General features: G+C 42.0%; 2 protein-coding genes across 7 annotated transcripts; both read left to right on the top strand.

Moving 5' to 3' along the window:
- Nucleotides 1-782: 782 nt before the first annotated feature.
- LOC103978533 (monocopper oxidase-like protein SKU5) lies at nt 783-22,775 on the top strand. Of its 6 annotated transcripts, XR_010495069.1 has the most exons (11): nt 783-1,266; nt 2,213-2,322; nt 2,506-2,776; nt 2,869-3,007; nt 3,427-3,790; nt 3,961-4,326; nt 4,428-4,506; nt 5,802-6,539; nt 8,845-9,585; nt 11,891-12,631; nt 14,937-16,270. XR_010495069.1 is itself a non-coding variant. In XM_009394358.3 (9 exons), exons 1-9 carry the CDS (start codon nt 1,102-1,104, stop codon nt 22,464-22,466), a joined length of 1,803 nt encoding a protein of 600 aa, XP_009392633.2. In that variant the 5' UTR covers nt 783-1,101; the 3' UTR covers nt 22,467-22,775. The 6 variants fall into 6 exon arrangements, 3 of the variants coding, with proteins under 3 accessions (XP_009392633.2, XP_064999371.1, XP_064999370.1); XR_010495068.1 differs by lacking the exon at nt 14,937-16,270 and having other exon boundaries at nt 11,891-13,220; XR_010495070.1 differs by lacking the exons at nt 5,802-6,539; nt 14,937-16,270 and having other exon boundaries at nt 11,891-13,214.
- Nucleotides 22,776-22,972: 197 nt separating this feature from the next.
- Nucleotides 22,973-24,823, top strand: LOC135633619 (putative pentatricopeptide repeat-containing protein At1g26500). Its single transcript, XM_065143300.1, has one exon. The coding sequence runs from the start codon at nt 23,014-23,016 to the stop codon at nt 24,523-24,525; it is 1,512 nt and encodes a 503-aa protein (XP_064999372.1). The 5' UTR covers nt 22,973-23,013; the 3' UTR covers nt 24,526-24,823.
- Nucleotides 24,824-24,903: the final 80 nt, after the last annotated feature.

Genomic DNA, 24,903 nt, shown 5'->3' on the forward strand with positions numbered 1-24,903 from the left:
GATTGGGGATTACCGTCCGGTCTTTATAATTACGGATGAAAGAAGCAGCATTAGTTGTTAAATGCAGCACTTTAATGAATTAATAATCAACTATATGGATTGATTCTCGATGAATCTCCTCACGCATCTCAACGTGCTACATCTTGCAACTTTTCTGTGGTGTTTATTTTTTATAATTATATATTGTTAATTAGATTTTTGATTTTGTAATGTAAAGAATTTAGATCCAATCGAGGTACCTTTTCATATTTGTTGTAGAAAATTTTGGTGGTGGATAAACTAAATAAATGTCTAAGCTGAGTCCTACAAAACTATGCCTAGTAGATTCAAAACTTCAAATTGTACGAGGATCGGAGGAGGCTTTGACTAAGTGTCGACTCTATATACTATAATTTGCATTTGTGTGACAAATATAATGGTATATATATATACCTTGGGCCTTTCATAACATTGCAAAAGATTATTACTGTTGTGTTCCATCCGACGATAAATAAGATCATGAGATCATGTATCAAATCTGTCTGCAGATCTCATAATAATAGTTATGCTGAATCAATTTTCTTGCAGCAGAAACCCCTAAAAGATAAATATAAAATAAAAACGAAAAAAAATAAAAAATTGATCTCACAAAACCCAACATGGAGAGAGGACGATAAGATTCTGTTTGAAGGACACGCCATGTGAATAATGTCCCCTTATATATATATATATATATATATATATATATATATATATATATAGAGAGAGAGAGAGAGAGAGAGAGAGAGAGAGAGAGAGAAAAAAGGGTGTGTTAAAAGGAAAGAGAAGAAGAATTCCATTAGCAACCAAATCACACTCGATCCTTCTCCGGTCTGTCGAACTGATTCCAAAGGCCAAAGCTATAATGAGCAATAACAACGGCAGTGTCCAAAGCCGCCTTCTTTCCCCACTTTAGTAAAAGATTCCTGTACTCAGCCGACGAGCTCTGCCACCTCCGATCGCGCACTCTCTCCCAAGCCACAGCCACAGCCACAGCCACCGCCATTAGAAGCCAAACCCAGAGCGCGTCCGGGTTCTATCCATCCATCCATCCATCCGTAGATCCGAACAACCAACCGACCCATGCTGCCCTCCTCGCTCTCATCGTCGTCGTCATGGTGGGTTTCCTGTCTCCGCTTCGTCCTCGCCCTTTCGCTTCTCGGCGTGGGCTCAGGAGGAGATCCCTACGTGTACTACCAGTGGGAAGTCTCCTACATCTCCGCCTCCCCTCTCGGCGTGAAACAACAGGTCCCTGCATCCCCCCTTCTTCTCCCTCTTAGTTTTTTAGAGATACAGCAGCCCGAAAGAGAAACCATTTTAAGGCCACAAATTTCGGGAAAAGGAAGAAGATTAGGACGCTAGCTCGAGTGAGAACCCATATACCAATCTTGGTTGCTAGGGGTTTTGTTGCGTCGGGTCGAATCGTTGGTTCTTCTGATGTTTATGTGGAGTAGATCGAAATTATGCAAGATCGAGGAATGGATGATAGCTTCAGATGTAGATCGAAATTGGAGTAGAAATTATTAGTGAAGTTTTGGTGTCGAGCGAGGGTATGGGAAAATGTGAAGAGGGGAACCGGAGGAGGTGATTACGAGCTCAGAGATGATATGACCAGCTTGGAGTATGGGGGAGGAACATGCAGATCATGTATAGGACTTCAATGTGGCTTTAATCTTACGATCAGGGCAATTTAGTGTCAGTGTTTGTCCAATCTGGTACTGCTGAAGATTGCTTGCAGAACATATATGTATATATACATACATATATACATGTAACATCTACAACTTTGTAAATATTTCTACTACCAACCATGCTTGACTGCATCGCAACCGATCAATGTGACTTTCCATATCAAAATTATGCTTGCTTGCCCACTGTCCAGTGGAGTTGTAGATTTCTAGTAGTGGGATAATTGGAATATCCATGCTCAAATGCTGCTCATACAAGATGGTATCTGGGCATAAACCCAGACAAAGTTTTTCTAGGCTTAGCTTGGATCATATGATGCTTTTCGTTTATTCATGTCAAAACTCATCCGGCAACCTTGACTAGAATCCCAAAAGAATAAGTGTCACCACTTTTGTCCTTCGTATATGTGCCTCTACCAGTATGTGTTTATAATGATTCTGTAACCAAGTCTCTTAGACTTCCTTGGTGATTGGCCCTTACTAAAAGGGGCTGGCTATGACTGCAGGTCATTGGAATCAATGGGCAATTTCCAGGACCAATTTTGAGTGCAACAACAAATTGGAACGTCGTTGTGAATATCAAGAACAATTTAGATGAGCCTTTTCTCATGACGTGGTATAAGCTCTATCCTTGGTTACTTCTATAACATGGTATAAACTTTGTCTCTAGTGTCTTTTGTAACATGGAATAAGCTTTGTCCTTAGTTTCTTTTATGTCATGGTATAAACTTTAGCCATAGTTTCTTCCAATGCTTAATATGATTGTGATGTGATTGATTAGTATGAAATTATTTGATAGGAATGGTTTGCAGCAAAGAAAGAACTCTTGGCAGGATGGGGTTTTAGGGACAAATTGCCCTATCCCTTCTGGTTGGAATTGGACTTACGCATTTCAAGTCAAAGATCAGATTGGAAGCTTCCTCTATTTTCCATCAGTCAACTTTCAGAAAGCTGCGGGTGGCTATGGTGGAATTATCATAAACAACAGAGACGTAATTCCTTTGCCATTTGGATTGCCAGATGGAGATATAACTATCTTTATAAGTGATTGGTATATCAAGGGCTTCAAGGTCAGGTTATTTCTCATTCAGGATTCGACCATTAGTAAATGCAATTGATTTTCTTTGGGTGCTATTTGGTTTACTGACTCGAAGGATAACAGGACCTAAGAAAAACCATTGAAGAAGGAGGCGATCTAGGAACTCCTGATGGGGTTCTCATCAATGGTTTGGGCCCCTACCGCTACAATGAATCACTTGTTCCTGATGGCATTATTTATGAGACGATAAACGTGGATCCAGGTTACCAGCTCATGTTAACTTTTTATAAGCGCTCTTCATTTTGTCTTTGGGCTTTTTTAGCACCATATTCCGTGAACCCTTTCACTTAAGTTTACATGGAGATTATAATTATTGAAATAACACAAAATTGGTTTAGAATTGTATCTAGCTACCATTTAGACTATGCATTGAAGGTTGTCAACATCATTTCTTTAGGATACAGAATCAACTGAGCTTTAGACTACGAGGTCCTCGTGCATTTTGTTCCATGAATATATCCTTAAGTTCTACTGACTACATAAATATGTCTGTAGCTAGCTTGACAAGTGATATATAGTACTTTCTTTTGTTTTCCTGCACATGGTCTCTATTATATTACCGACAAAAGCTTGTTGTCAGTTATGATAAAAAGTTATATCAAACCTTCTTTCTTATTTCAGGCAAAACATATCGAATTCGAGTGCACAATGTTGGATTCTCATCTAGCTTAAATTTTAGAATACAAAATCATAACTTGTTTCTAGTAGAGACAGAAGGTTCTTACACTGTGCAACAGAACTACACGAACATGGATATCCATGTGGGTCAATCGTATTCCTTCTTGGTCACAATGGATCAAAATACTATCAGCGATTACTATATAGTAGCAAGTGCTCGGTTTAGCAATTCAACTACCAGGGATAGATTCACTGGAGTGGCTATATTGCATTATTCCAATTCCCAGGGGCCTGCTTCAGGTCCACTTCCTGATGGCCCAGATGAGGGTGATACATACTTTTCAATGAATCAAGCAAGGTCAATCAGGTATCTTTGATGTTGAACAAGATGCATTTACTTGCTGTCTTTTAAATATTTGTCTTGTTTTATTGTAAATATGTTTTTGCTTGCTTGTGTTGATGAATTCCTTTTAACCTCTTATTTCAAGTATAAAACATATACTGATTCCTAGTTTTCATCATGTTGATCAACTGCAGATGGAATGTCTCTGCTGGTGCTGCTCGTCCTAACCCACAGGGATCTTTCCGATATGGTGAGATCACTGTGACTGATGTCTACGTACTACTTAACAGACCGGCAGAGATCATAAATGGGCAGATGCGTAATACCTTGAATGGCATCTCTTATATTGCTCCTTTTACACCTCTTAAACTTGCACAGCAATTTGATGTGCCAGGAGTCTATAAGCTTGATTTCCCAAATCGAATGATGAACAGACCTGCAAAAGTTGACACATCCATAATTAATGGCACTTACAAAGGCTTTATGGAAATTATTTTCCAGAATAATGATACTACGATTCAGAGCTATCACATGGATGGTTATGCATTCTTTGTTGTGGGGTAGGATCTGCTTTGGACATTTTCTTTTCCCAGTATCCTTTGACAATTTGGACTTCATGTATAACATGGCTTTTGTTTTTTTTTTTTTAATTTGATCCTAGGATGGATTTTGGGATCTGGACAGAAAATAGCAGGGGTACCTACAACAAATGGGATGGAGTCGCCCGTAGCACAATACAGGTATGTTATACTGGTTTTTGTTATTGAATCTCTCTTTAGCTGAGCTGCACAAAATAAAAGCAAGATTCTTTCTGCCAATATGTCTGGGCTGTGGCTATGGATTGAGCATGCATTTCTTCAAGCTCCTTCGCCTTTTGTTGTTCAAATTCAACCGCCATTTTGAGCCTTCTTATTTCTGCTTCACAATGACTAATGAAATCTTGTTGTGTTTGAAGCAGGTTTTTAGGTTCATACCTTGGTGGTTCCTCCATCATTACGGGGGTTCTTTTGTCAAAGTAGTATATGCTGCACATTCCGCACGAAAAACCTCCAGGGTTTTTCTGCTCTTAGGAGTACTCCTCTTGAAGAGCAGTATCCTGCTCTTAGGAGTACTGCTCTTGAAGAAGCAGTATCCTCTTAGGCCTGAGCTGACTTGTTGAAGAAGCTTATTATTGCTTGGCAGTCTGTTCTAATAATGATTTCCCTTTTGTCAAGAAAGTAAATCTTCAATGCCTCCAGGGTTTTCATAACTGCATGCATTTCAGCGTCTATAGTAGACTTGATGGGATTGTATTTTCCACTGGCGTAGGCACATACCTTTTCAGTATTTTTGGGGTCATATTTTTGTTTTTTCCATTTACAAATTTCTTCCCATCCTTCCATGCATCCGTCTGTTTCTAGTATTATGAAACAGTCTTCAGGAGGTACTTCCAGGTCAGGAAGATTTTGTACTAAGCTTTTGATTTTCTTGATCAGTTCCCAATCTTGATTGTTCATCCTTTTCTCGCCTGTTGGGCTTGTTTTTGAATATAACGGGCCTAAGAGTCTGCCCAAGTTGGGTATGTAGCTTCTTGAATAGTTTAGGATCCCTAGCCATGATCTGAGGCCTTTCTTGGTAGTAAGGTCTTCTTCCCGATAATCAGTAATTTTTCGAATATTGCTACTCTTTTGATATTTTTTCGGTCGTTAGGGCATTCCCTTGCAAAATGCCCTTCTTCTCCACAAAGGTAGCACTTGCATTTCTTATTCCTTATCAAATGCTTTCTCTTTTCAATTCTTGCATGAGATGAGTGGGGTTTGCCTTTGTATGTAGTTGATCTTCTCACCCCATATTTTCTTTCGGGTTTGTTGTAATATCCTGGGATAGGAATCTCACTGCAAAAGGATAGGTCCTTTAATGCTCTTCTGAATGCAGCATCTTTGCACTCTGCTTCTAAATATTTGTAGGAGAAGAGAATCCTTGGGATTACCCCTATGGTGTAGAAAGTAACATTCTAGCCGACTCTTTATCCAGACTAATAAATATTTTGTTGCAGGATGGCCAAGCGAATCATTACTCCTAATCCTGGAAGCCACCCAGGAAGTTCAAGCCAAACCAAACCTCAAGGCTGCTACGCACCTGAATCAACTAATAAACCAGGTGACCTCCTGCAATACCAACAGGAAATGGACAAGCTCAGAACCAGGACACGTGACGGACTCTCATTTAATGAAGTGGGATTATCTGAAAGAAGACTGGGATCAATTCAAAAGGAAGCCTCCCGACAAGCACTTGAAGCATTGCAACAATTCTTCGACGTTCACTTAATCAAGACTAAAGAGTATCAGAGAAGGAGCGGTGGAAAAGACAACTGGTACAGGCACTGGTTACCAGTCGTTCTTCAACAGCAACAACAACTGGAGGAGGCCCTATCTCTGGTAAAAGATGTCTCACAAAGGACAACCAGTTTCAGCCTTTAAACAGCTGGAATATATACTTTGCTTAGCCGCCAAGTAAAGACAAATAGTGTGGGACAAAATATTTGCTTTTCTTAGCTACTAAGGAAAATGAGTTGAGCCCCGGGGAGCCGCTCATAGTATCATCAATAATTGTGCCAAGGAATATGCTTTCCTTCGTCAAGAAGTTAGAGAAATATCTGATGAAAGGATAAGAATGCGATGGGGCCCAATGAGCACCCGGTTCTATCCTCTTCCTCTATATATTCTCTAGCTCAGTCTCTTGCAAGACATCGGTCGAAAAACCAGAGTCTTACTTGAGCAGAAATCTATCCTCTGTAAGCATTTCAAGCTTTGTTTATATCCAAAATATTGTAAGCATTTTAAGCTTTCTATAGTTCTTTGTGCTTATCATTTCTTAGAATATTTTGGATCCCGCTTCCGTCCCCTTTTTGGTATCAGAGCCGATTGTATTCTGTTTTGATATAGTCTCTAACCGAATTGCTATGATATTTATGCTAAGTTTGCTTTGTAAAACATCACTTACGGTTTAAAACTTGTGAGGAGCCCGAGGAAGGCAACCAGGTCAGGGAACCACAGTAAGACCTTTGACGCAAGCCCTCGAAGTTAAGAACGTAAGTAGATCTAAAACAATGCATATTTAGCATATGTCTAAGCTTTGGGAAGAAGCTATTCAAAAATGGTATACAGACTCCCATACCTCCCATCTGGACTACCTAAATCTAGCGGAGACTTCAAAACCCACTAAGAAAGAACTAGCTCACAACATCTCTGTCATTTACGACCGAACTTGTCTATCAAGTAGAGTAAATCTGAGAAACTTCAAACTTTTGCTTGAAGAAAACCGCAACCTTGAGCATAGGGTTAAGAACCTCTGGTTTTTCGACCGATGTCTTGCAAGAGACTGAGCTAGAGAATATATGGAGGAAGAGGATAGAACCGGGTGCTCATTGGGCCCCATCGCATTCTTATCCTTTCATCAGATATTTCTCTAACTTCTTGACGAAGGAAAGCATATTCCTTGGCACAATTATTGATGATACTATGAGCGTCTCCCCGGGGCTCAACTCATTTTCCTTAGTAGCTAAGAAAAGCAAATATTTTGTCCCACACTATTTGTCTTTACTTGGCGGCTAAGCAAAGTATATATTCCAGCTATTTAAAGGCTGAAGCTGGTTGTCCTTTGTGAGACATCTTTTACCAGAGATAGGGCCTCCTCCAGTTGTTGTTGCTGTTGAAGAACGACTGGTAACCAGTCCCTGTACCAGTTGTCTTTTCCACCGCTCCTTCTCTGATACTCTTTAGTCTTGATTAAGTGGACGTCGAAGAATTGTTGCAATGCTTCAAGTGCTTGTCGGGAGGCTTCCTTTTGAATTGATCTCAGTCTTCTTTCAGATAATCCCACTTCATTAAATGAGAGTCCGTCACGTGTCCTGGTTCTGAGCTTGTCCATTTCCTGTTGGTATTGCAGGAGGAGGTCGCCTGGTTTATTAGTTGATTCAGGTGCGTAGCAGCCTTGAGGTTTGGTTTGGCTTGAACTTCCTGGGTGGCTTCCAGGATTAGGAGTAATGATTCGCTTGGCCATCTTGCAACTAAAATATTTATTAGTCTGGATAAAGAGTCGGCTAGAATGTTACTTTCTCCTTCGATGTGCTCAAATTTTACTTCCACGCCGCTCCCAGTGATATAGTCTACGAAGGCCATCCATCTGACTCTAGATGGTTTGTTCTGAGCTGACTTGTTGAAGAAGCTTATTATTGCTTGGCAGTCTGTTCTAATAATGATTTCCCTTTTGTCAAGAAAGTAAATCTTCAATGCCTCCAGGGTTTTCATAACTGCATGCATTTCAGCGTCTATAGTAGACTTGATGGGATTGTATTTTCCACTGGCGTAGGCACATACCTTTTCAGTATTTTTGGGGTCATATTTTTGTTTTTTCCATTTACAAATTCCTCCCCATCCTTCCATGCATCCGTCTGTTTCTAGTATTATGAAACAGTCTTCAGGAGGTACTTCCAGGTCAGGAAGATTTTGTACTAAGCTTTTGATTTTCTTGATCAGTTCCCAATCTTGATTGTTCATCCTTTTCTCGCCTGTTGGGCTTGTTTTTGAATATAACGGGCCTAAGAGTCTGCCCAAGTTGGGTATGTAGCTTCTTGAATAGTTTAGGATCCCTAGCCATGATCTGAGGCCTTTCTTGGTAGTAAGGTCTTCTTCCCGATAATCAGTAATTTTTCGAATATTGCTACTCTTTTGATATTTTTTCGGTCGTTAGGGCATTCCCTTGCAAAATGCCCTTCTTCTCCACAAAGGTAGCACTTGCATTTCTTATTCCTTATCAAATGCTTTCTCTTTTCAATTCTTGCATGAGATGAGTGGGGTTTGCCTTTGTATGTAGTTGATCTTCTCACCCCATATTTTCTTTCGGGTTTGTTGTAATATCCTGGGATAGGAATCTCACTGCAAAAGGATAGGTCCTTTAATGCTCTTCTGAATGCAGCATCTTTGCACTCTGCTTCTAAATATTTGTAGGAGAAGAGAATCCTTTGGATTACCCCTATGGTGTAGAAAGTAACATTCTAGCCGACTCTTTATCCAGACTAATAAATATTTTGGTTGCAGGATGGCCAAGCGAATCATTACTCCTAATCCTAGAAGCCACCCAGGAAGTTCAAGCCAAACCAAACCTCAAGGCTGCTACGCACCTGAATCAACTAATAAACCAGGTGACCTCCTCCTGCAATACCAACAGGAAATGGACAAGCTCAGAACCAGGACACGTGACGGACTCTCATTTAATGAAGTGGGATTATCTGAAAGAAGACTGTGATCAATTCAAAAGGAAGCCTCCCGACAAGCACTTGAAGCATTGCAACAATTCTTCGACGTTCACTTAATCAAGACTAAAGAGTATCAGAGAAGGAGCGGTGGAAAAGACAACTGGTACAGGGACTGGTTACCAGTCGTTCTTCAACAGCAACAACAACTGGAGGAGGCCCTATCTCTGGTAAAAGATGTCTCACAAAGGACAACCAGTTTCAGCCTTTAAACAGCTGGAATATATACTTTGCTTAGCCGCCAAGTAAAGACAAATAGTGTGGGACAAAATATTTGCTTTTCTTAGCTACTAAGGAAAATGAGTTGAGCCCCGGGGAGCCGCTCATAGTATCATCAATAATTGTGCCAAGGAATATGCTTTCCTTCGTCAAGAAGTTAGAGAAATATCTGATGAAAGGATAAGAATGCGATGGGGCCCAATAAGCACCCGGTTCTATCCTCTTCCTCTATATATTCTTTAGCTCAGTCTCTTGCAAGACATCGGTCGAAAAACCAGAGTCTTACTTGAGCAGAAATCTATCCTCTGTAAGCATTTCAAGCTTTGTTTATATCCAAAATATTGTAAGCATTTTAAGCTTTCTATAGTTCTTTGTGCTTATCATTTCTTAGAATATTTTGGATCCCGCTTCCGTCCCCTTTTTGGTATCAGAGCCGATTGTATTCTGTTTTGATATAGTCTCTAACCGAATTGCTATGATATTTATGCTAAGTTTGCTTTGTAAAACATCACTTACGGTTTAAAACTTGTGAGGAGCCCGAGGAAGGCAACCAGGTCAGGGAACCACAGTAAGACCTTTGACGCAAGCCCTCGAAGTTAAGAACGTAAGTAGATCTAAAACAATGCATATTTAGCATATGTCTAAGCTTTGGGAAGAAGCTATTCAAAAATGGTATACAGACTCCCATACCTCCCATCTGGACTACCTAAATCTAGCGGAGACTTCAAAACCCACTAAGAAAGAACTAGCTCACAACATCTCTGTCATTTACGACCGAACTTGTCTATCAAGTAGAGTAAATCTGAGAAACTTCAAACTTTTGCTTGAAGAAAACCGCAACCTTGAGCATAGGGTTAAGAACCTCTGGTTTTTCGACCGATGTCTTGCAAGAGACTGAGCTAGAGAATATATGGAGGAAGAGGATAGAACCGGGTGCTCATTGGGCCCCATCGCATTCTTATCCTTTCATCAGATATTTCTCTAACTTCTTGACGAAGGAAAGCATATTCCTTGGCACAATTATTGATGATACTATGAGCGTCTCCCCGGGGCTCAACTCATTTTCCTTAGTAGCTAAGAAAAGCAAATATTTTGTCCCACACTATTTGTCTTTACTTGGCGGCTAAGCAAAGTATATATTCCAGCTATTTAAAGGCTGAAGCTGGTTGTCCTTTGTGAGACATCTTTTACCAGAGATAGGGCCTCCTCCAGTTGTTGTTGCTGTTGAAGAACGACTGGTAACCAGTCCCTGTACCAGTTGTCTTTTCCACCGCTCCTTCTCTGATACTCTTTAGTCTTGATTAAGTGGACGTCGAAGAATTGTTGCAATGCTTCAAGTGCTTGTCGGGAGGCTTCCTTTTGAATTGATCTCAGTCTTCTTTCAGATAATCCCACTTCATTAAATGAGAGTCCGTCACGTGTCCTGGTTCTGAGCTTGTCCATTTCCTGTTGGTATTGCAGGAGGAGGTCGCCTGGTTTATTAGTTGATTCAGGTGCGTAGCAGCCTTGAGGTTTGGTTTGGCTTGAACTTCCTGGGTGGCTTCCAGGATTAGGAGTAATGATTCGCTTGGCCATCTTGCAACTAAAATATTTATTAGTCTGGATAAAGAGTCGGCTAGAATGTTACTTTCTCCTTCGATGTGCTCAAATTTTACTTCCACGCCGCTCCCAGTGATATAGTCTACGAAGGCCATCCATCTGACTCTAGATGGTTTGTTCTGAGCTGACTTGTTGAAGAAGCTTATTATTGCTTGGCAGTCTGTTCTAATAATGATTTCCCTTTTGTCAAGAAAGTAAATCTTCAATGCCTCCAGGGTTTTCATAACTGCATGCATTTCAGCGTCTATAGTAGACTTGATGGGATTGTATTTTCCACTGGCGTAGGCACATACCTTTTCAGTATTTTTGGGGTCATATTTTTGTTTTTTCCATTTACAAATTCCTCCCCATCCTTCCATGCATCCGTCTGTTTCTAGTATTATGAAACAGTCTTCAGGAGGTACTTCCAGGTCAGGAAGATTTTGTACTAAGCTTTTGATTTTCTTGATCAGTTCCCAATCTTGATTGTTCATCCTTTTCTCGCCTGTTGGGCTTGTTTTTGAATATAACGGGCCTAAGAGTCTGCCCAAGTTGGGTATGTAGCTTCTTGAATAGTTTAGGATCCCTAGCCATGATCTGAGGCCTTTCTTGGTAGTAAGGTCTTCTTCCCGATAATCAGTAATTTTTCGAATATTGCTACTCTTTTGATATTTTTTCGGTCGTTAGGGCATTCCCTTGCAAAATGCCCTTCTTCTCCACAAAGGTAGCACTTGCATTTCTTATTCCTTATCAAATGCTTTCTCTTTTCAATTCTTGCATGAGATGAGTGGGGTTTGCCTTTGTATGTAGTTGATCTTCTCACCCCATATTTTCTTTCGGGTTTGTTGTAATATCCTGGGATAGGAATCTCACTGCAAAAGGATAGGTCCTTTAATGCTCTTCTGAATGCAGCATCTTTGCACTCTGCTTCTAAATATTTGTAGGAGAAGAGAATCCTTTGGATTACCCCTATGGTGTAGAAAGTAACATTCTAGCCGACTCTTTATCCAGACTAATAAATATTTTGGTTGCAGGATGGCCAAGCGAATCATTACTCCTAATCCTAGAAGCCACCCAGGAAGTTCAAGCCAAACCAAACCTCAAGGCTGCTACGCACCTGAATCAACTAATAAACCAGGTGACCTCCTCCTGCAATACCAACAGGAAATGGACAAGCTCAGAACCAGGACACGTGACGGACTCTCATTTAATGAAGTGGGATTATCTGAAAGAAGACTGTGATCAATTCAAAAGGAAGCCTCCCGACAAGCACTTGAAGCATTGCAACAATTCTTCGACGTTCACTTAATCAAGACTAAAGAGTATCAGAGAAGGAGCGGTGGAAAAGACAACTGGTACAGGGACTGGTTACCAGTCGTTCTTCAACAGCAACAACAACTGGAGGAGGCCCTATCTCTGGTAAAAGATGTCTCACAAAGGACAACCAGTTTCAGCCTTTAAACAGCTGGAATATATACTTTGCTTAGCCGCCAAGTAAAGACAAATAGTGTGGGACAAAATATTTGCTTTTCTTAGCTACTAAGGAAAATGAGTTGAGCCCCGGGGAGCCGCTCATAGTATCATCAATAATTGTGCCAAGGAATATGCTTTCCTTCGTCAAGAAGTTAGAGAAATATCTGATGAAAGGATAAGAATGCGATGGGGCCCAATAAGCACCCGGTTCTATCCTCTTCCTCTATATATTCTTTAGCTCAGTCTCTTGCAAGACATCGGTCGAAAAACCAGAGTCTTACTTGAGCAGAAATCTATCCTCTGTAAGCATTTCAAGCTTTGTTTATATCCAAAATATTGTAAGCATTTTAAGCTTTCTATAGTTCTTTGTGCTTATCATTTCTTAGAATATTTTGGATCCCGCTTCCGTCCCCTTTTTGGTATCAGAGCCGATTGTATTCTGTTTTGATATAGTCTCTAACCGAATTGCTATGATATTTATGCTAAGTTTGCTTTGTAAAACATCACTTACGGTTTAAAACTTGTGAGGAGCCCGAGGAAGGCAACCAGGTCAGGGAACCACAGTAAGACCTTTGACGCAAGCCCTCGAAGTTAAGAACGTAAGTAGATCTAAAACAATGCATATTTAGCATATGTCTAAGCTTTGGGAAGAAGCTATTCAAAAATGGTATACAGACTCCCATACCTCCCATCTGGACTACCTAAATCTAGCGGAGACTTCAAAACCCACTAAGAAAGAACTAGCTCACAACATCTCTGTCATTTACGACCGAACTTGTCTATCAAGTAGAGTAAATCTGAGAAACTTCAAACTTTTGCTTGAAGAAAACCGCAACCTTGAGCATAGGGTTAAGAACCTCTGGTTTTTCGACCGATGTCTTGCAAGAGACTGAGCTAGAGAATATATGGAGGAAGAGGATAGAACCGGGTGCTCATTGGGCCCCATCGCATTCTTATCCTTTCATCAGATATTTCTCTAACTTCTTGACGAAGGAAAGCATATTCCTTGGCACAATTATTGATGATACTATGAGCGTCTCCCCGGGGCTCAACTCATTTTCCTTAGTAGCTAAGAAAAGCAAATATTTTGTCCCACACTATTTGTCTTTACTTGGCGGCTAAGCAAAGTATATATTCCAGCTATTTAAAGGCTGAAGCTGGTTGTCCTTTGTGAGACATCTTTTACCAGAGATAGGGCCTCCTCCAGTTGTTGTTGCTGTTGAAGAACGACTGGTAACCAGTCCCTGTACCAGTTGTCTTTTCCACCGCTCCTTCTCTGATACTCTTTAGTCTTGATTAAGTGGACGTCGAAGAATTGTTGCAATGCTTCAAGTGCTTGTCGGGAGGCTTCCTTTTGAATTGATCTCAGTCTTCTTTCAGATAATCCCACTTCATTAAATGAGAGTCCGTCACGTGTCCTGGTTCTGAGCTTGTCCATTTCCTGTTGGTATTGCAGGAGGAGGTCGCCTGGTTTATTAGTTGATTCAGGTGCGTAGCAGCCTTGAGGTTTGGTTTGGCTTGAACTTCCTGGGTGGCTTCCAGGATTAGGAGTAATGATTCGCTTGGCCATCTTGCAACTAAAATATTTATTAGTCTGGATAAAGAGTCGGCTAGAATGTTACTTTCTCCTTCGATGTGCTCAAATTTTACTTCCACGCCGCTCCCAGTGATATAGTCTACGAAGGCCATCCATCTGACTCTAGATGGTTTGTTCTGAGCTGACTTGTTGAAGAAGCTTATTATTGCTTGGCAGTCTGTTCTAATAATGATTTCCCTTTTGTCAAGAAAGTAAATCTTCAATGCCTCCAGGGTTTTCATAACTGCATGCATTTCAGCGTCTATAGTAGACTTGATGGGATTGTATTTTCCACTGGCGTAGGCACATACCTTTTCAGTATTTTTGGGGTCATATTTTTGTTTTTTCCATTTACAAATTCCTCCCCATCCTTCCATGCATCCGTCTGTTTCTAGTATTATGAAACAGTCTTCAGGAGGTACTTCCAGGTCAGGAAGATTTTGTACTAAGCTTTTGATTTTCTTGATCAGTTCCCAATCTTGATTGTTCATCCTTTTCTCGCCTGTTGGGCTTGTTTTTGAATATAACGGGCCTAAGAGTCTGCCCAAGTTGGGTATGTAGCTTCTTGAATAGTTTAGGATCCCTAGCCATGATCTGAGGCCTTTCTTGGTAGTAAGGTCTTCTTCCCGATAATCAGTAATTTTTCGAATATTGCTACTCTTTTGATATTTTTTCGGTCGTTAGGGCATTCCCTTGCAAAATGCCCTTCTTCTCCACAAAGGTAGCACTTGCATTTCTTATTCCTTATCAAATGCTTTCTCTTTTCAATTCTTGCATGAGATGAGTGGGGTTTGCCTTTGTATGTAGTTGATCTTCTCACCCCATATTTTCTTTCGGGTTTGTTGTAATATCCTGGGATAGGAATCTCACTGCAAAAGGATAGGTCCTTTAATGCTCTTCTGAATGCAGCATCTTTGCACTCTGCTTCTAAATATTTGTAGGAGAAGAGAATCCTTTGGATTACCCCTATGGTGTAGAAAGTAACATTCTAGCCGACTCTTTATCCAGACTAATAAATATTTTGGTTGCAGGATGGCCAAGCGAATCATTACTCCTAATCCTAGAAGCCACCCAGGAAGTTCAAGCCAAACCAAACCTCAAGGCTGCTACGCACCTGAATCAACTAATAAACCAGGTGACCTCCTCCTGCAATACCAACAGGAAATGGACAAGCTCAGAACCAGGACACGTGACGGACTCTCATTTAATGAAGTGGGATTATCTGAAAGAAGACTGTGATCAATTCAAAAGGAAGCCTCCCGACAAGCACTTGAAGCATTGCAACAATTCTTCGACGTTCACTTAATCAAGACTAAAGAGTATCAGAGAAGGAGCGGTGGAAAAGACAACTGGTACAGGGACTGGTTACCAGTCGTTCTTCAACAGCAACAACAACTGGAGGAGGCCCTATCTCTGGTAAAAGATGTCTCACAAAGGACAACCAGTTTCAGCCTTTAAACAGCTGGAATATATACTTTGCTTAGCCGCCAAGTAAAGACAAATAGTGTGGGACAAAATATTTGCTTTTCTTAGCTACTAAGGAAAATGAGTTGAGCCCCGGGGAGCCGCTCATAGTATCATCAATAATTGTGCCAAGGAATATGCTTTCCTTCGTCAAGAAGTTAGAGAAATATCTGATGAAAGGATAAGAATGCGATGGGGCCCAATGAGCACCCGGTTCTATCCTCTTCCTCTATATATTCTTTAGCTCAGTCTCTTGCAAGACATCGGTCGAAAAACCAGAGTCTTACTTGAGCAGAAATCTATCCTCTGTAAGCATTTCAAGCTTTGTTTATATCCAAAATATTGTAAGCATTTTAAGCTTTCTATAGTTCTTTGTGCTTATCATTTCTTAGAATATTTTGGATCCCGCTTCCGTCCCCTTTTTGGTATCAGAGCCGATTGTATTCTGTTTTGATATAGTCTCTAACCGAATTGCTATGATATTTATGCTAAGTTTGCTTTGTAAAACATCACTTACGGTTTAAAACTTGTGAGGAGCCCGAGGAAGGCAACCAGGTCAGGGAACCACAGTAAGACCTTTGACGCAAGCCCTCGAAGTTAAGAACGTAAGTAGATCTAAAACAATGCATATTTAGCATATGTCTAAGCTTTGGGAAGAAGCTATTCAAAAATGGTATACAGACTCCCATACCTCCCATCTGGACTACCTAAATCTAGCGGAGACTTCAAAACCCACTAAGAAAGAACTAGCTCACAACATCTCTGTCATTTACGACCGAACTTGTCTATCAAGTAGAGTAAATCTGAGAAACTTCAAACTTTTGCTTGAAGAAAACCGCAACCTTGAGCATAGGGTTAAGAACCTCTGGTTTTTCGACCGATGTCTTGCAAGAGACTGAGCTAGAGAATATATGGAGGAAGAGGATAGAACCGGGTGCTCATTGGGCCCCATCGCATTCTTATCCTTTCATCAGATATTTCTCTAACTTCTTGACGAAGGAAAGCATATTCCTTGGCACAATTATTGATGATACTATGAGCGTCTCCCCGGGGCTCAACTCATTTTCCTTAGTAGCTAAGAAAAGCAAATATTTTGTCCCACACTATTTGTCTTTACTTGGCGGCTAAGCAAAGTATATATTCCAGCTATTTAAAGGCTGAAGCTGGTTGTCCTTTGTGAGACATCTTTTACCAGAGATAGGGCCTCCTCCAGTTGTTGTTGCTGTTGAAGAACGACTGGTAACCAGTCCCTGTACCAGTTGTCTTTTCCACCGCTCCTTCTCTGATACTCTTTAGTCTTGATTAAGTGGACGTCGAAGAATTGTTGCAATGCTTCAAGTGCTTGTCGGGAGGCTTCCTTTTGAATTGATCTCAGTCTTCTTTCAGATAATCCCACTTCATTAAATGAGAGTCCGTCACGTGTCCTGGTTCTGAGCTTGTCCATTTCCTGTTGGTATTGCAGGAGGAGGTCGCCTGGTTTATTAGTTGATTCAGGTGCGTAGCAGCCTTGAGGTTTGGTTTGGCTTGAACTTCCTGGGTGGCTTTCAGGATTAGGAGTAATGATTCGCTTGGCCATCCTGCAACCAAAATATTTATTAGTCTGGATAAAGAGTCGGCTAGAATGTTACTTTCTCCTTCGATGTGCTCAAATTTTACTTCCACGCCGCTCCCAGTGATATAGTCTACGAAGGCTATCCATCTGACTCTAGATGGTTTGTTCTGAGCTGACTTGTTGAAGAAGCTTATTATTGCTTGGCAGTCTGTTCTAATAATGATTTCCCTTTTGTCAAGAAAGTAAATCTTCAATGCCTCCAGGGTTTTCATAACTGCATGCATTTCAGCGTCTATAGTAGACTTGATGGGATTGTATTTTCCACTGGCGTAGGCACATACCTTTTCAGTATTTTTGGGGTCATATTTTTGTTTTTTCCATTTACAAATTCCTCCCCATCCTTCCATGCATCCGTCTGTTTCTAGTATTATGAAACAGTCTTCAGGAGGTACTTCCAGGTCAGGAAGATTTTGTACTAAGCTTTTGATTTTCTTGATCAGTTCCCAATCTTGATTGTTCATCCTTTTCTCGCCTGTTGGGCTTGTTTTTGAATATAACGGGCCTAAGAGTCTGCCCAGGTTGGGTATGTAGCTTCTTGCATAGTTTAGGATCCCTAGCCATGATCTGAGGCCTTTCTTGGTAGTAAGGTCTTCTTCCCGATAATCAGTAATTTTTTTAATGATATGGGGTTGTAGTTTGATCTTGGAATTCCCCAGGACTGCTCCAAGAAATTCAATTTCCTTTACTGCAATTTTCATCTTTGTCGGGCTTAGAACAAGGCCATTCTCTTGGCATATTTTTAACATCTTGGTGAGGTGTTGCTCATGCTCCTTTTTGTTTTCTGAGAAAACAATGATATCATCAATGTAGACTGCAATGAATTGTTCCGTACCTTTGAAGCAATTATCCATTTTCCTTTGGAATATAGCAGGGGCATTTTTTAGACCAAATTGCATTGCAAGCCATTCATACAATCCTTCTGGTACCCAGAATGCAGTCCATTCAATGGAATCAGGGTGCATAGCGACTTGATGAAAGCCAAATTTTAGATCAAACTTTGAGTAAATTTTACTATTGCTGACCTTTTTGAGAATGGTGTTAATACCAGGGAGGCTATATTGATCCTTCTCCGTGATGTCATTGAGTCTTTTGTATTTAAAAACCATCCTTTCCTTCCCTTTTCCTTCCGCTCCTGTTATGGGGTCCATCGTGGTTCCTGAATTAACAATTATTGCAGTGGTACGGTGCTTGCTTTTGCTTGGTCTGATAACCCCTATTTCCAGTAGTGCTCTTATATGCTTGGAAAAAGCTTCCTTTGCTTGTGGTGTCAAATGTCTGAGAGGCTTGTCCTCTACCACAAAATCTTGATTTTTGATTTCCAACTTGCATGTTATTTCATTCTTTCTCCAATGCTTGAGAGGGTCCTCCCCAATATAACCTTGGGCCTTTAGCTGGTCTAGTAGGCTTCCGAACTTGGCTCTTATTCTTTCATTGCTTTGCTGAGCTTCTGCAGAGTAAAATACTGACTCCTGGATTTGAATATAGTCATCCTCTTCCAGGTCTAGTTCCTCTATTGCTGCGGCTGTCGAGATATAGGGCAGAGTATTAATGGTTGTCAAATTTTTGTAGAATGTAACCATGTTACCTTCGATCCTAACCCCTCCTTGCATTGCCCTTATGAAATTGCATCCTATTATCATCTGAATATCATCCCCTAGCTTCATTGAGAATGCATAGGTGTAGGGAATTCTGAAACTGTTGTTTCCAATAGTCATCTTGCCTCCCCTTAATTTTTTGTTTGCTGTTGTTTTGGAGGTAATCCCGCTGAAATGTACAACATAAGGATTTTCCTCCATTGCCGCTTTTGGTACAGCCTTTTCATCTATGCAACAAGTGGTTAGCGACTTGATGAAAGCCAGATTTTAGATCAAACTTTGAGTAAATTTTACTATTGCTGACCTTTTTGAGAATGGTGTTAATACCAGGGAGGCTATATTGTTCCTTCTCCGTGATGTCATTGAGTCTTTTGTAGTTAAAAACCATCCTTTCCTTCCCTTTTCCTTCCGCTCCTGTTATGGGATCCACCGTGGTTCCAATCCTTCTCCATTCTGCCATGTGTCAGACCAAGCAAAAGCAAGCACCGTACCACGGAGAACCACGGTGGACCCCATGACAGGAGCGGAAGGAAAAGGGAAGGAAAGGATGGTTTTTAACTACAAAAGACTCAATGACATCACGGAGAAGGATCAATATAGCCTCCCTGGTATTAACACCATTCTCAAAAAGGTCAGCAATAGTAAAATTTACTCAAAGTTTGATCTAAAATCTGGCTTTCATCAAGTCGCTATGCACCCTGATTCCATTGAATGGACTGCATTCTGGGTACCTGAAGGATTGTATGAATGGCTTGCAATGTCATTTGGTCTCAAAAATGCCCCTGCTATATTCCAAAGGAAAATGGATAATTGCTTCAAAGGTACGGAACAATTCATTGCAGTCTACATTGATGATATCCTTGTTTTCTCAGAAAACGAAAAGGAGCATGAGCAACACCTCACCAAGATGTTAAAAATATGCCAAGAGAATGGACTTATTCTAAGCCCGACAAAGATGAAAATTGCAGTAAAGGAAATTGAATTTCTTGGAACAGTCCTAGGGAATTCCAAGATCAAACTACAACCCCATATCATTAAAAAAATTACTGATTATCGGGAAGAAGACCTTACTACCAAGAAAGGCCTCAGATCATGGCTAGGGATCCTAAACTATGCAAGAAGCTACATACCCAACCTGGGCAGACTCTTAGGCCCGTTATATTCAAAAACAAGCCCAACAGGCGAGAAAAGGATAAACAATCAAGATTGGGAACTGATCAAGAAAATCAAAAGCTTAGTACAAAATCTTCCTGACCTGGAAGTACCTCCTGAAGACTGTTTCATAATACTAGAAACAGACGGATGCATGGAAGGATGGGGAGGAATTTGTAAATGGAAAAAACAAAAATATGACCCCAAAAATATTGAAAAGGTATGTGCCTACGCCAGTGGAAAATACAATCCCATCAAGTCTACTATAGACGCTGAAATGCATGCAGTTATGAAAACCCTGGAGGCATTGAAGATTTACTTTCTTGACAAAAGGGAAATCATTATTAGAACAGACTGCCAAGCAATAATAAGCTTCTTCAACAAGTCAGCTCAGAACAAACCATCTAGAGTCAGATGGATGGCCTTCGTAGACTATATCACTGGGAGCGGCGTGGAAGTAAAATTTGAGCACATCGAAGGAGAAAGTAACATTCTAGCCGACTCTTTATCCAGACTAATAAATATTTTGGTTGCAGGATGGCCAAGCGAATCATTACTCCTAATCCTGGAAGCCACCCAGGAAGTTCAAGCCAAACCAAACCTCAAGGCTGCTACGCACCTGAATCAACTAATAAACCAGGTGACCTCCTCCTGCAATACCAACAGGAAATGGACAAGCTCAGAACCAGGACACGTGACGGACTCTCATTTAATGAAGTGGGATTATCTGAAAGAAGACTGGGATCAATTCAAAAGGAAGCCTCCCGACAAGCACTTGAAGCATTGCAATAATTCTTCGACGTCCACTTAATCAAGACTAAAGAGTATCAGAGAAGGAGCGGTGGAAAAGACAACTGGTACAGGGACTGGTTACCAGTCGTTCTTCAACAGCAACAACAACTGGAGGAGGCCCTATCTCTGGTAAAAGATGTCTCACAAAGGACAACCAGCTTCAGCCTTTAAACAGCTGGAATATATACTTTGCTTAGCCGCCAAGTAAAGACAAATAGTGTGGGACAAAATATTTGCTTTTCTTAGCTACTAAGGAAAATGAGTTGAGCCCCGGGGAGCCGCTCATAGTATCATCAATAATTGTGCCAAGGAATATGCTTTCCTTCGTCAAGAAGTTAGAGAAATATCTTATGAAAGGATAAGAATGCGATGGGGCCCAATGAGCACCCGGTTCTATCCTCTTCCTCTATATATTCTCTAGCTCAGTCTCTTGCAAGACATCGGTCGAAAAACCAGAGTCTTACTTGAGCAGAAATCTATCCTCTGTAAGCATTTCAAGCTTTGTTTATATCCAAAATATTGTAAGCATTTTAAGCTTTCTATAGTTCTTTGTGCTTATCATTTCTTAGAATATTTTGGATACTGCTTTTAAGAGGATACTGCTCTAGCCTAGGAGTACTGCTCTTAGGCCTGCTCTTAGCCGAACTCAGGAGTATCCTAGGATTAGCCTAGGATACTGCTCTTAGCCGAACTCAGGAGTATCCTAGGATTAGCCTAGGAGTTCGGATAATAAGCTTCTTCAACAAGTCTTAAGAGGATACTGCTCTAGCCTAGGAGTACAAGAAAGAAGATAATAAAGTCTTCATGTTTATCCAAGTCAAAACTAAAAAGATCTATGTGAGGATGTGGTGCTTTCTTTTAAAAGAGATGTTTTCAGAGAAAGTATTGTGCCCAAATAGAGAGCTTCCTAAGGTTGTGTTGAGATGCTTGATCTTGCCCAAATAGAACTGTATTATAGAATGCTTGAGAACAAGTGAAATTCTGAATCCTTTGCTTAAGACTGAATTGATCTCATGTGATGTCTGCCCCATATACTAAGATTTTATTCATCAGATCAGCATTTGCTATACTGTGACATGTAAGTACGCAAAATTTTGCATACTTGCATGTCAGCACCTCCAGCATGAGTTGGCACATGTATCGGTAGCATGATATGTTTTTACTCATGTTGATTGGTACTACAATCTCTGAATCAGATGGATTACTAGTGGAAGAGTCATCAATATTGTAGGGTTATTCGAATAATAGTATATCTGCATAACCTGCTGGTGTCAAAATATTTCTGGGAAAAGTTTCTCTGAGCTGGTGGCTTGCCCTCCATTTGGTGCTACTTCCATGTAACTGGTGTATAATCTCAATATTCAGTGTAGGAAAAATGTTGGGTTTCTGAGGTAAGCATTCGGTAGATTAGTTTAAAACTCAGGGATGAGTTTTTCTCTTTATAAAGTGAAAATATTACCTTAGTTCCACATCATCTCGATTTAAATAACTTCTTGGATATCAAATATTGGGTACAGGTATATCCTGGAGCATGGACAGCAATCCTTGTTTATCTTGATAATGTGGGAATATGGAACTTGCGTGCCGAAAACCTCGACACATGGTTCAGGGGTCAGGAAGTGTATATAAGTGTGGTCAATCCAGAAGATAGCAACAAGACCGAGCTTCCTGTGCCTGATAATGCTATTTTCTGTGGTGCACTATCAAGCTTACAGAAGTAGGATCCACATCTATCTGTATTCATTTCTAAATTTTGTTCTGCTCATCTGATTCTACAAACACATTACCAAAATCCGTTTGTTTTTCTGATGTCATCCACTATTGATTGTCATTGCAGGCAGCAGTCACATAGATTTTCATTTTCTGAATCATCGTCGGTTGCCAATCTGAACAAAATGCTGTTGTTGTGGCTGTTCATTTCCTGGACCGGAATCATCTTCCTATGACTTCGCAGGCGATAGATACCAGAAGAAAGTGCAGGAAAGCATACTGGATTTGGTTGATGTGGGAAGCTCTCGTTGTTTATCTAATCTCAGATCAGTTGTTTATGGTCTTGCAGTACAGAAGATTCTATCCGGAGTAATTTAAGTGTCAAGATTAGGCTCTGTAGAGATCAATTTCTTGGTTTTGATCAGCTGCAGTATTTGTTGTTGTGTGAGAAGTCAGAGCTAAAACCTTCTGTTATCAATTCATTTAATTGATTTTTACGATTGATTTTGACATGTGGTTATCTAATTGGATGTTTATAACTCTAATGCTTTTCTAGTCTTTCGATCGATTAAATTGTATCATGAGATGATTAATCTGGCATTTTGTATTGCTTAAATTGAATGGATGTATGTTTATTGCTTGCATATGTTGAGAATGCATGCAACCTATGACCGATGTCATGATAAGCGTGTGTTAGGTGTACTACTAATTCCTAAGAGTACCATTCGAGTGGGTACTAATTTCTTTTATGTGTCACGTGGGTGATCGGTGACTCGACTCCGGATGCGTCCTCAGAGGTCCGTCACCGCCCGATTCCCCTTCCTCCGTCTCCGTGGCCTCTCCGCCGCCGCCGCCTTCCCCCCAACCCCCGTCGACCCCTCCCTCCTCCGCCGCCTCGCCACCGTCCTCTACCAGCAGCAGCACTCCCCCGACCCCGCCCTCCACGCCAGCCTGCGCAAGCTCCCCCTCCCTTCATCGCCTCCCCACCTCCACGAGCTCTTCCTCCAGGTCTCTAACCGCTTCCCCTCCTCCTGGCGCCCCGTCCACCGGTTCCACCTTTTCCTCCTCCACTCCCTCCCTTGCTCCTTCTCCCACACCCCCGTCTCTGCCGCTAAGATGCTCTCCGTCTTCGGCCGCGCCCGGAACGTCGACCTCCTCTGGCGCTGCTTCCTCGACGCCTCCGCTGCCGGCCTCCTCACGCCCGGCGCCCTCTGCGTCGTCGCCGCCGCATTCGCCGACGCCCGCGAGATCAAGAAGTGCGTCGAGATCTTCCACCACGTGAGCGCGCACGACGAGTCCCTGTGCAGCGTCGACACCCTTAACAGGGTCGTCGAGACGCTCTGCGGGAAGAAGAGGCTGGCGGACGTCGCCAAGGACGTGGTCTGGAAGCTGAAGCCCCTCGTCGCCCCCAACGAGGCCACCTATCGGTGCCTCATCGTCGGGTTCTGCAGGGCGGGGGATCTGGTGGAGGCGTCCAAGGTCTGGAACCGGATGCTGGACGAGGGGATCGAGCCCGGCGCCGAGTCCTACGAGGAGGTCGTGGTGACCATGTTCAAGAACAACCGGTTCGAGGACGCGATGCGGCTGTTCAAGGCGATGCGTGAGAGGAGATACCGCGACCTGGGGCTGCCCTCTTACAGAGCCGTGGTCAGCTGGATGTGCAAGGAAGGGAGGGTCACGTACGCACTCATGCTGTTCGGCGAAATGCTGAAGAGAGGGGTGGGGGTGGACAGCCCCACGCTGGGGGCGTTGGTGTACGGGCTGCTGGTCAGGAGGAAGGTGAGGGAGGGGTACAAGGTCTTGGAGGGCGTTGCAGAGCCGGATATAAGCATGTACCATGGGTTGATCAAGGGCTTGCTTCGGCTGAGGAGGGCAGGGGAGGCCACGCAGGTGTTCAGGGCCATGATGGAGAGGGGATGCGAGCCCATCATGCACACCTACATAATGCTGCTGCAGGGGCACCTGGGGAAGAGGGGGAGGAAGGGGAGGGACCCGGTGGTGAACTTTGAGAGCATCTTCGTCGGCGGGCTGGTGAAGGCTGGGAAGACGCTGCAGGCCACCAAGTATGTGGAGAGGATGATGTGGGGTGGGGTGGAGGTGCCGAGGTTTGACTACAACAAGTTCCTGCATTACTTCTCCGACGAGGAGGGAGTGGTCATGTTTGAGGAGGTAGGGAAGCGGCTGAAGGAGGTGGGGTTGATCGATCTTGGTGATGTTTTCTTGAGCTACGGAGAAAGGATGGCTACGAGGGAGAGACGGAGAAGAGCAATGAGTGGGTTGGTTGATCATAGATGAGGAACTCAGTTCACACATTGCAGGCAAATGATAGATGCAGACACAAGCAATTTGGTATCCTAAGCCTTTCGGTTAATGTCGCCAAAGGGACGATATGGCCTCCGAGATCTCAATTTGGTTCACTCCTCTTATAGAGTGAAGGAATGTGGGTGGAGGATGTGATGTGGTTGAGTTGGATGTGCCTGCCTCGTGGCGCCATCAATCCTGTGTGTGCCACACCATCGACCGATACCATCTCATTCTAGTGTTTTGAATTCATATCACAAGGTCGGTTTAAGCAGTGTTGTGCCAAGCTTCATTGTAGCTTTCTGCAAGGTAAGAAGAATATGTTCATAGCTTCTTGTATTTTGTGTAAATTAAATAAGCAACATGGTCAAT

This window comes from Musa acuminata, chromosome BXJ3-3, assembly GCF_036884655.1.
Source record: "Musa acuminata AAA Group cultivar baxijiao chromosome BXJ3-3, Cavendish_Baxijiao_AAA, whole genome shotgun sequence".
Lineage (NCBI taxonomy): Eukaryota > Viridiplantae > Streptophyta > Magnoliopsida > Zingiberales > Musaceae > Musa > Musa acuminata.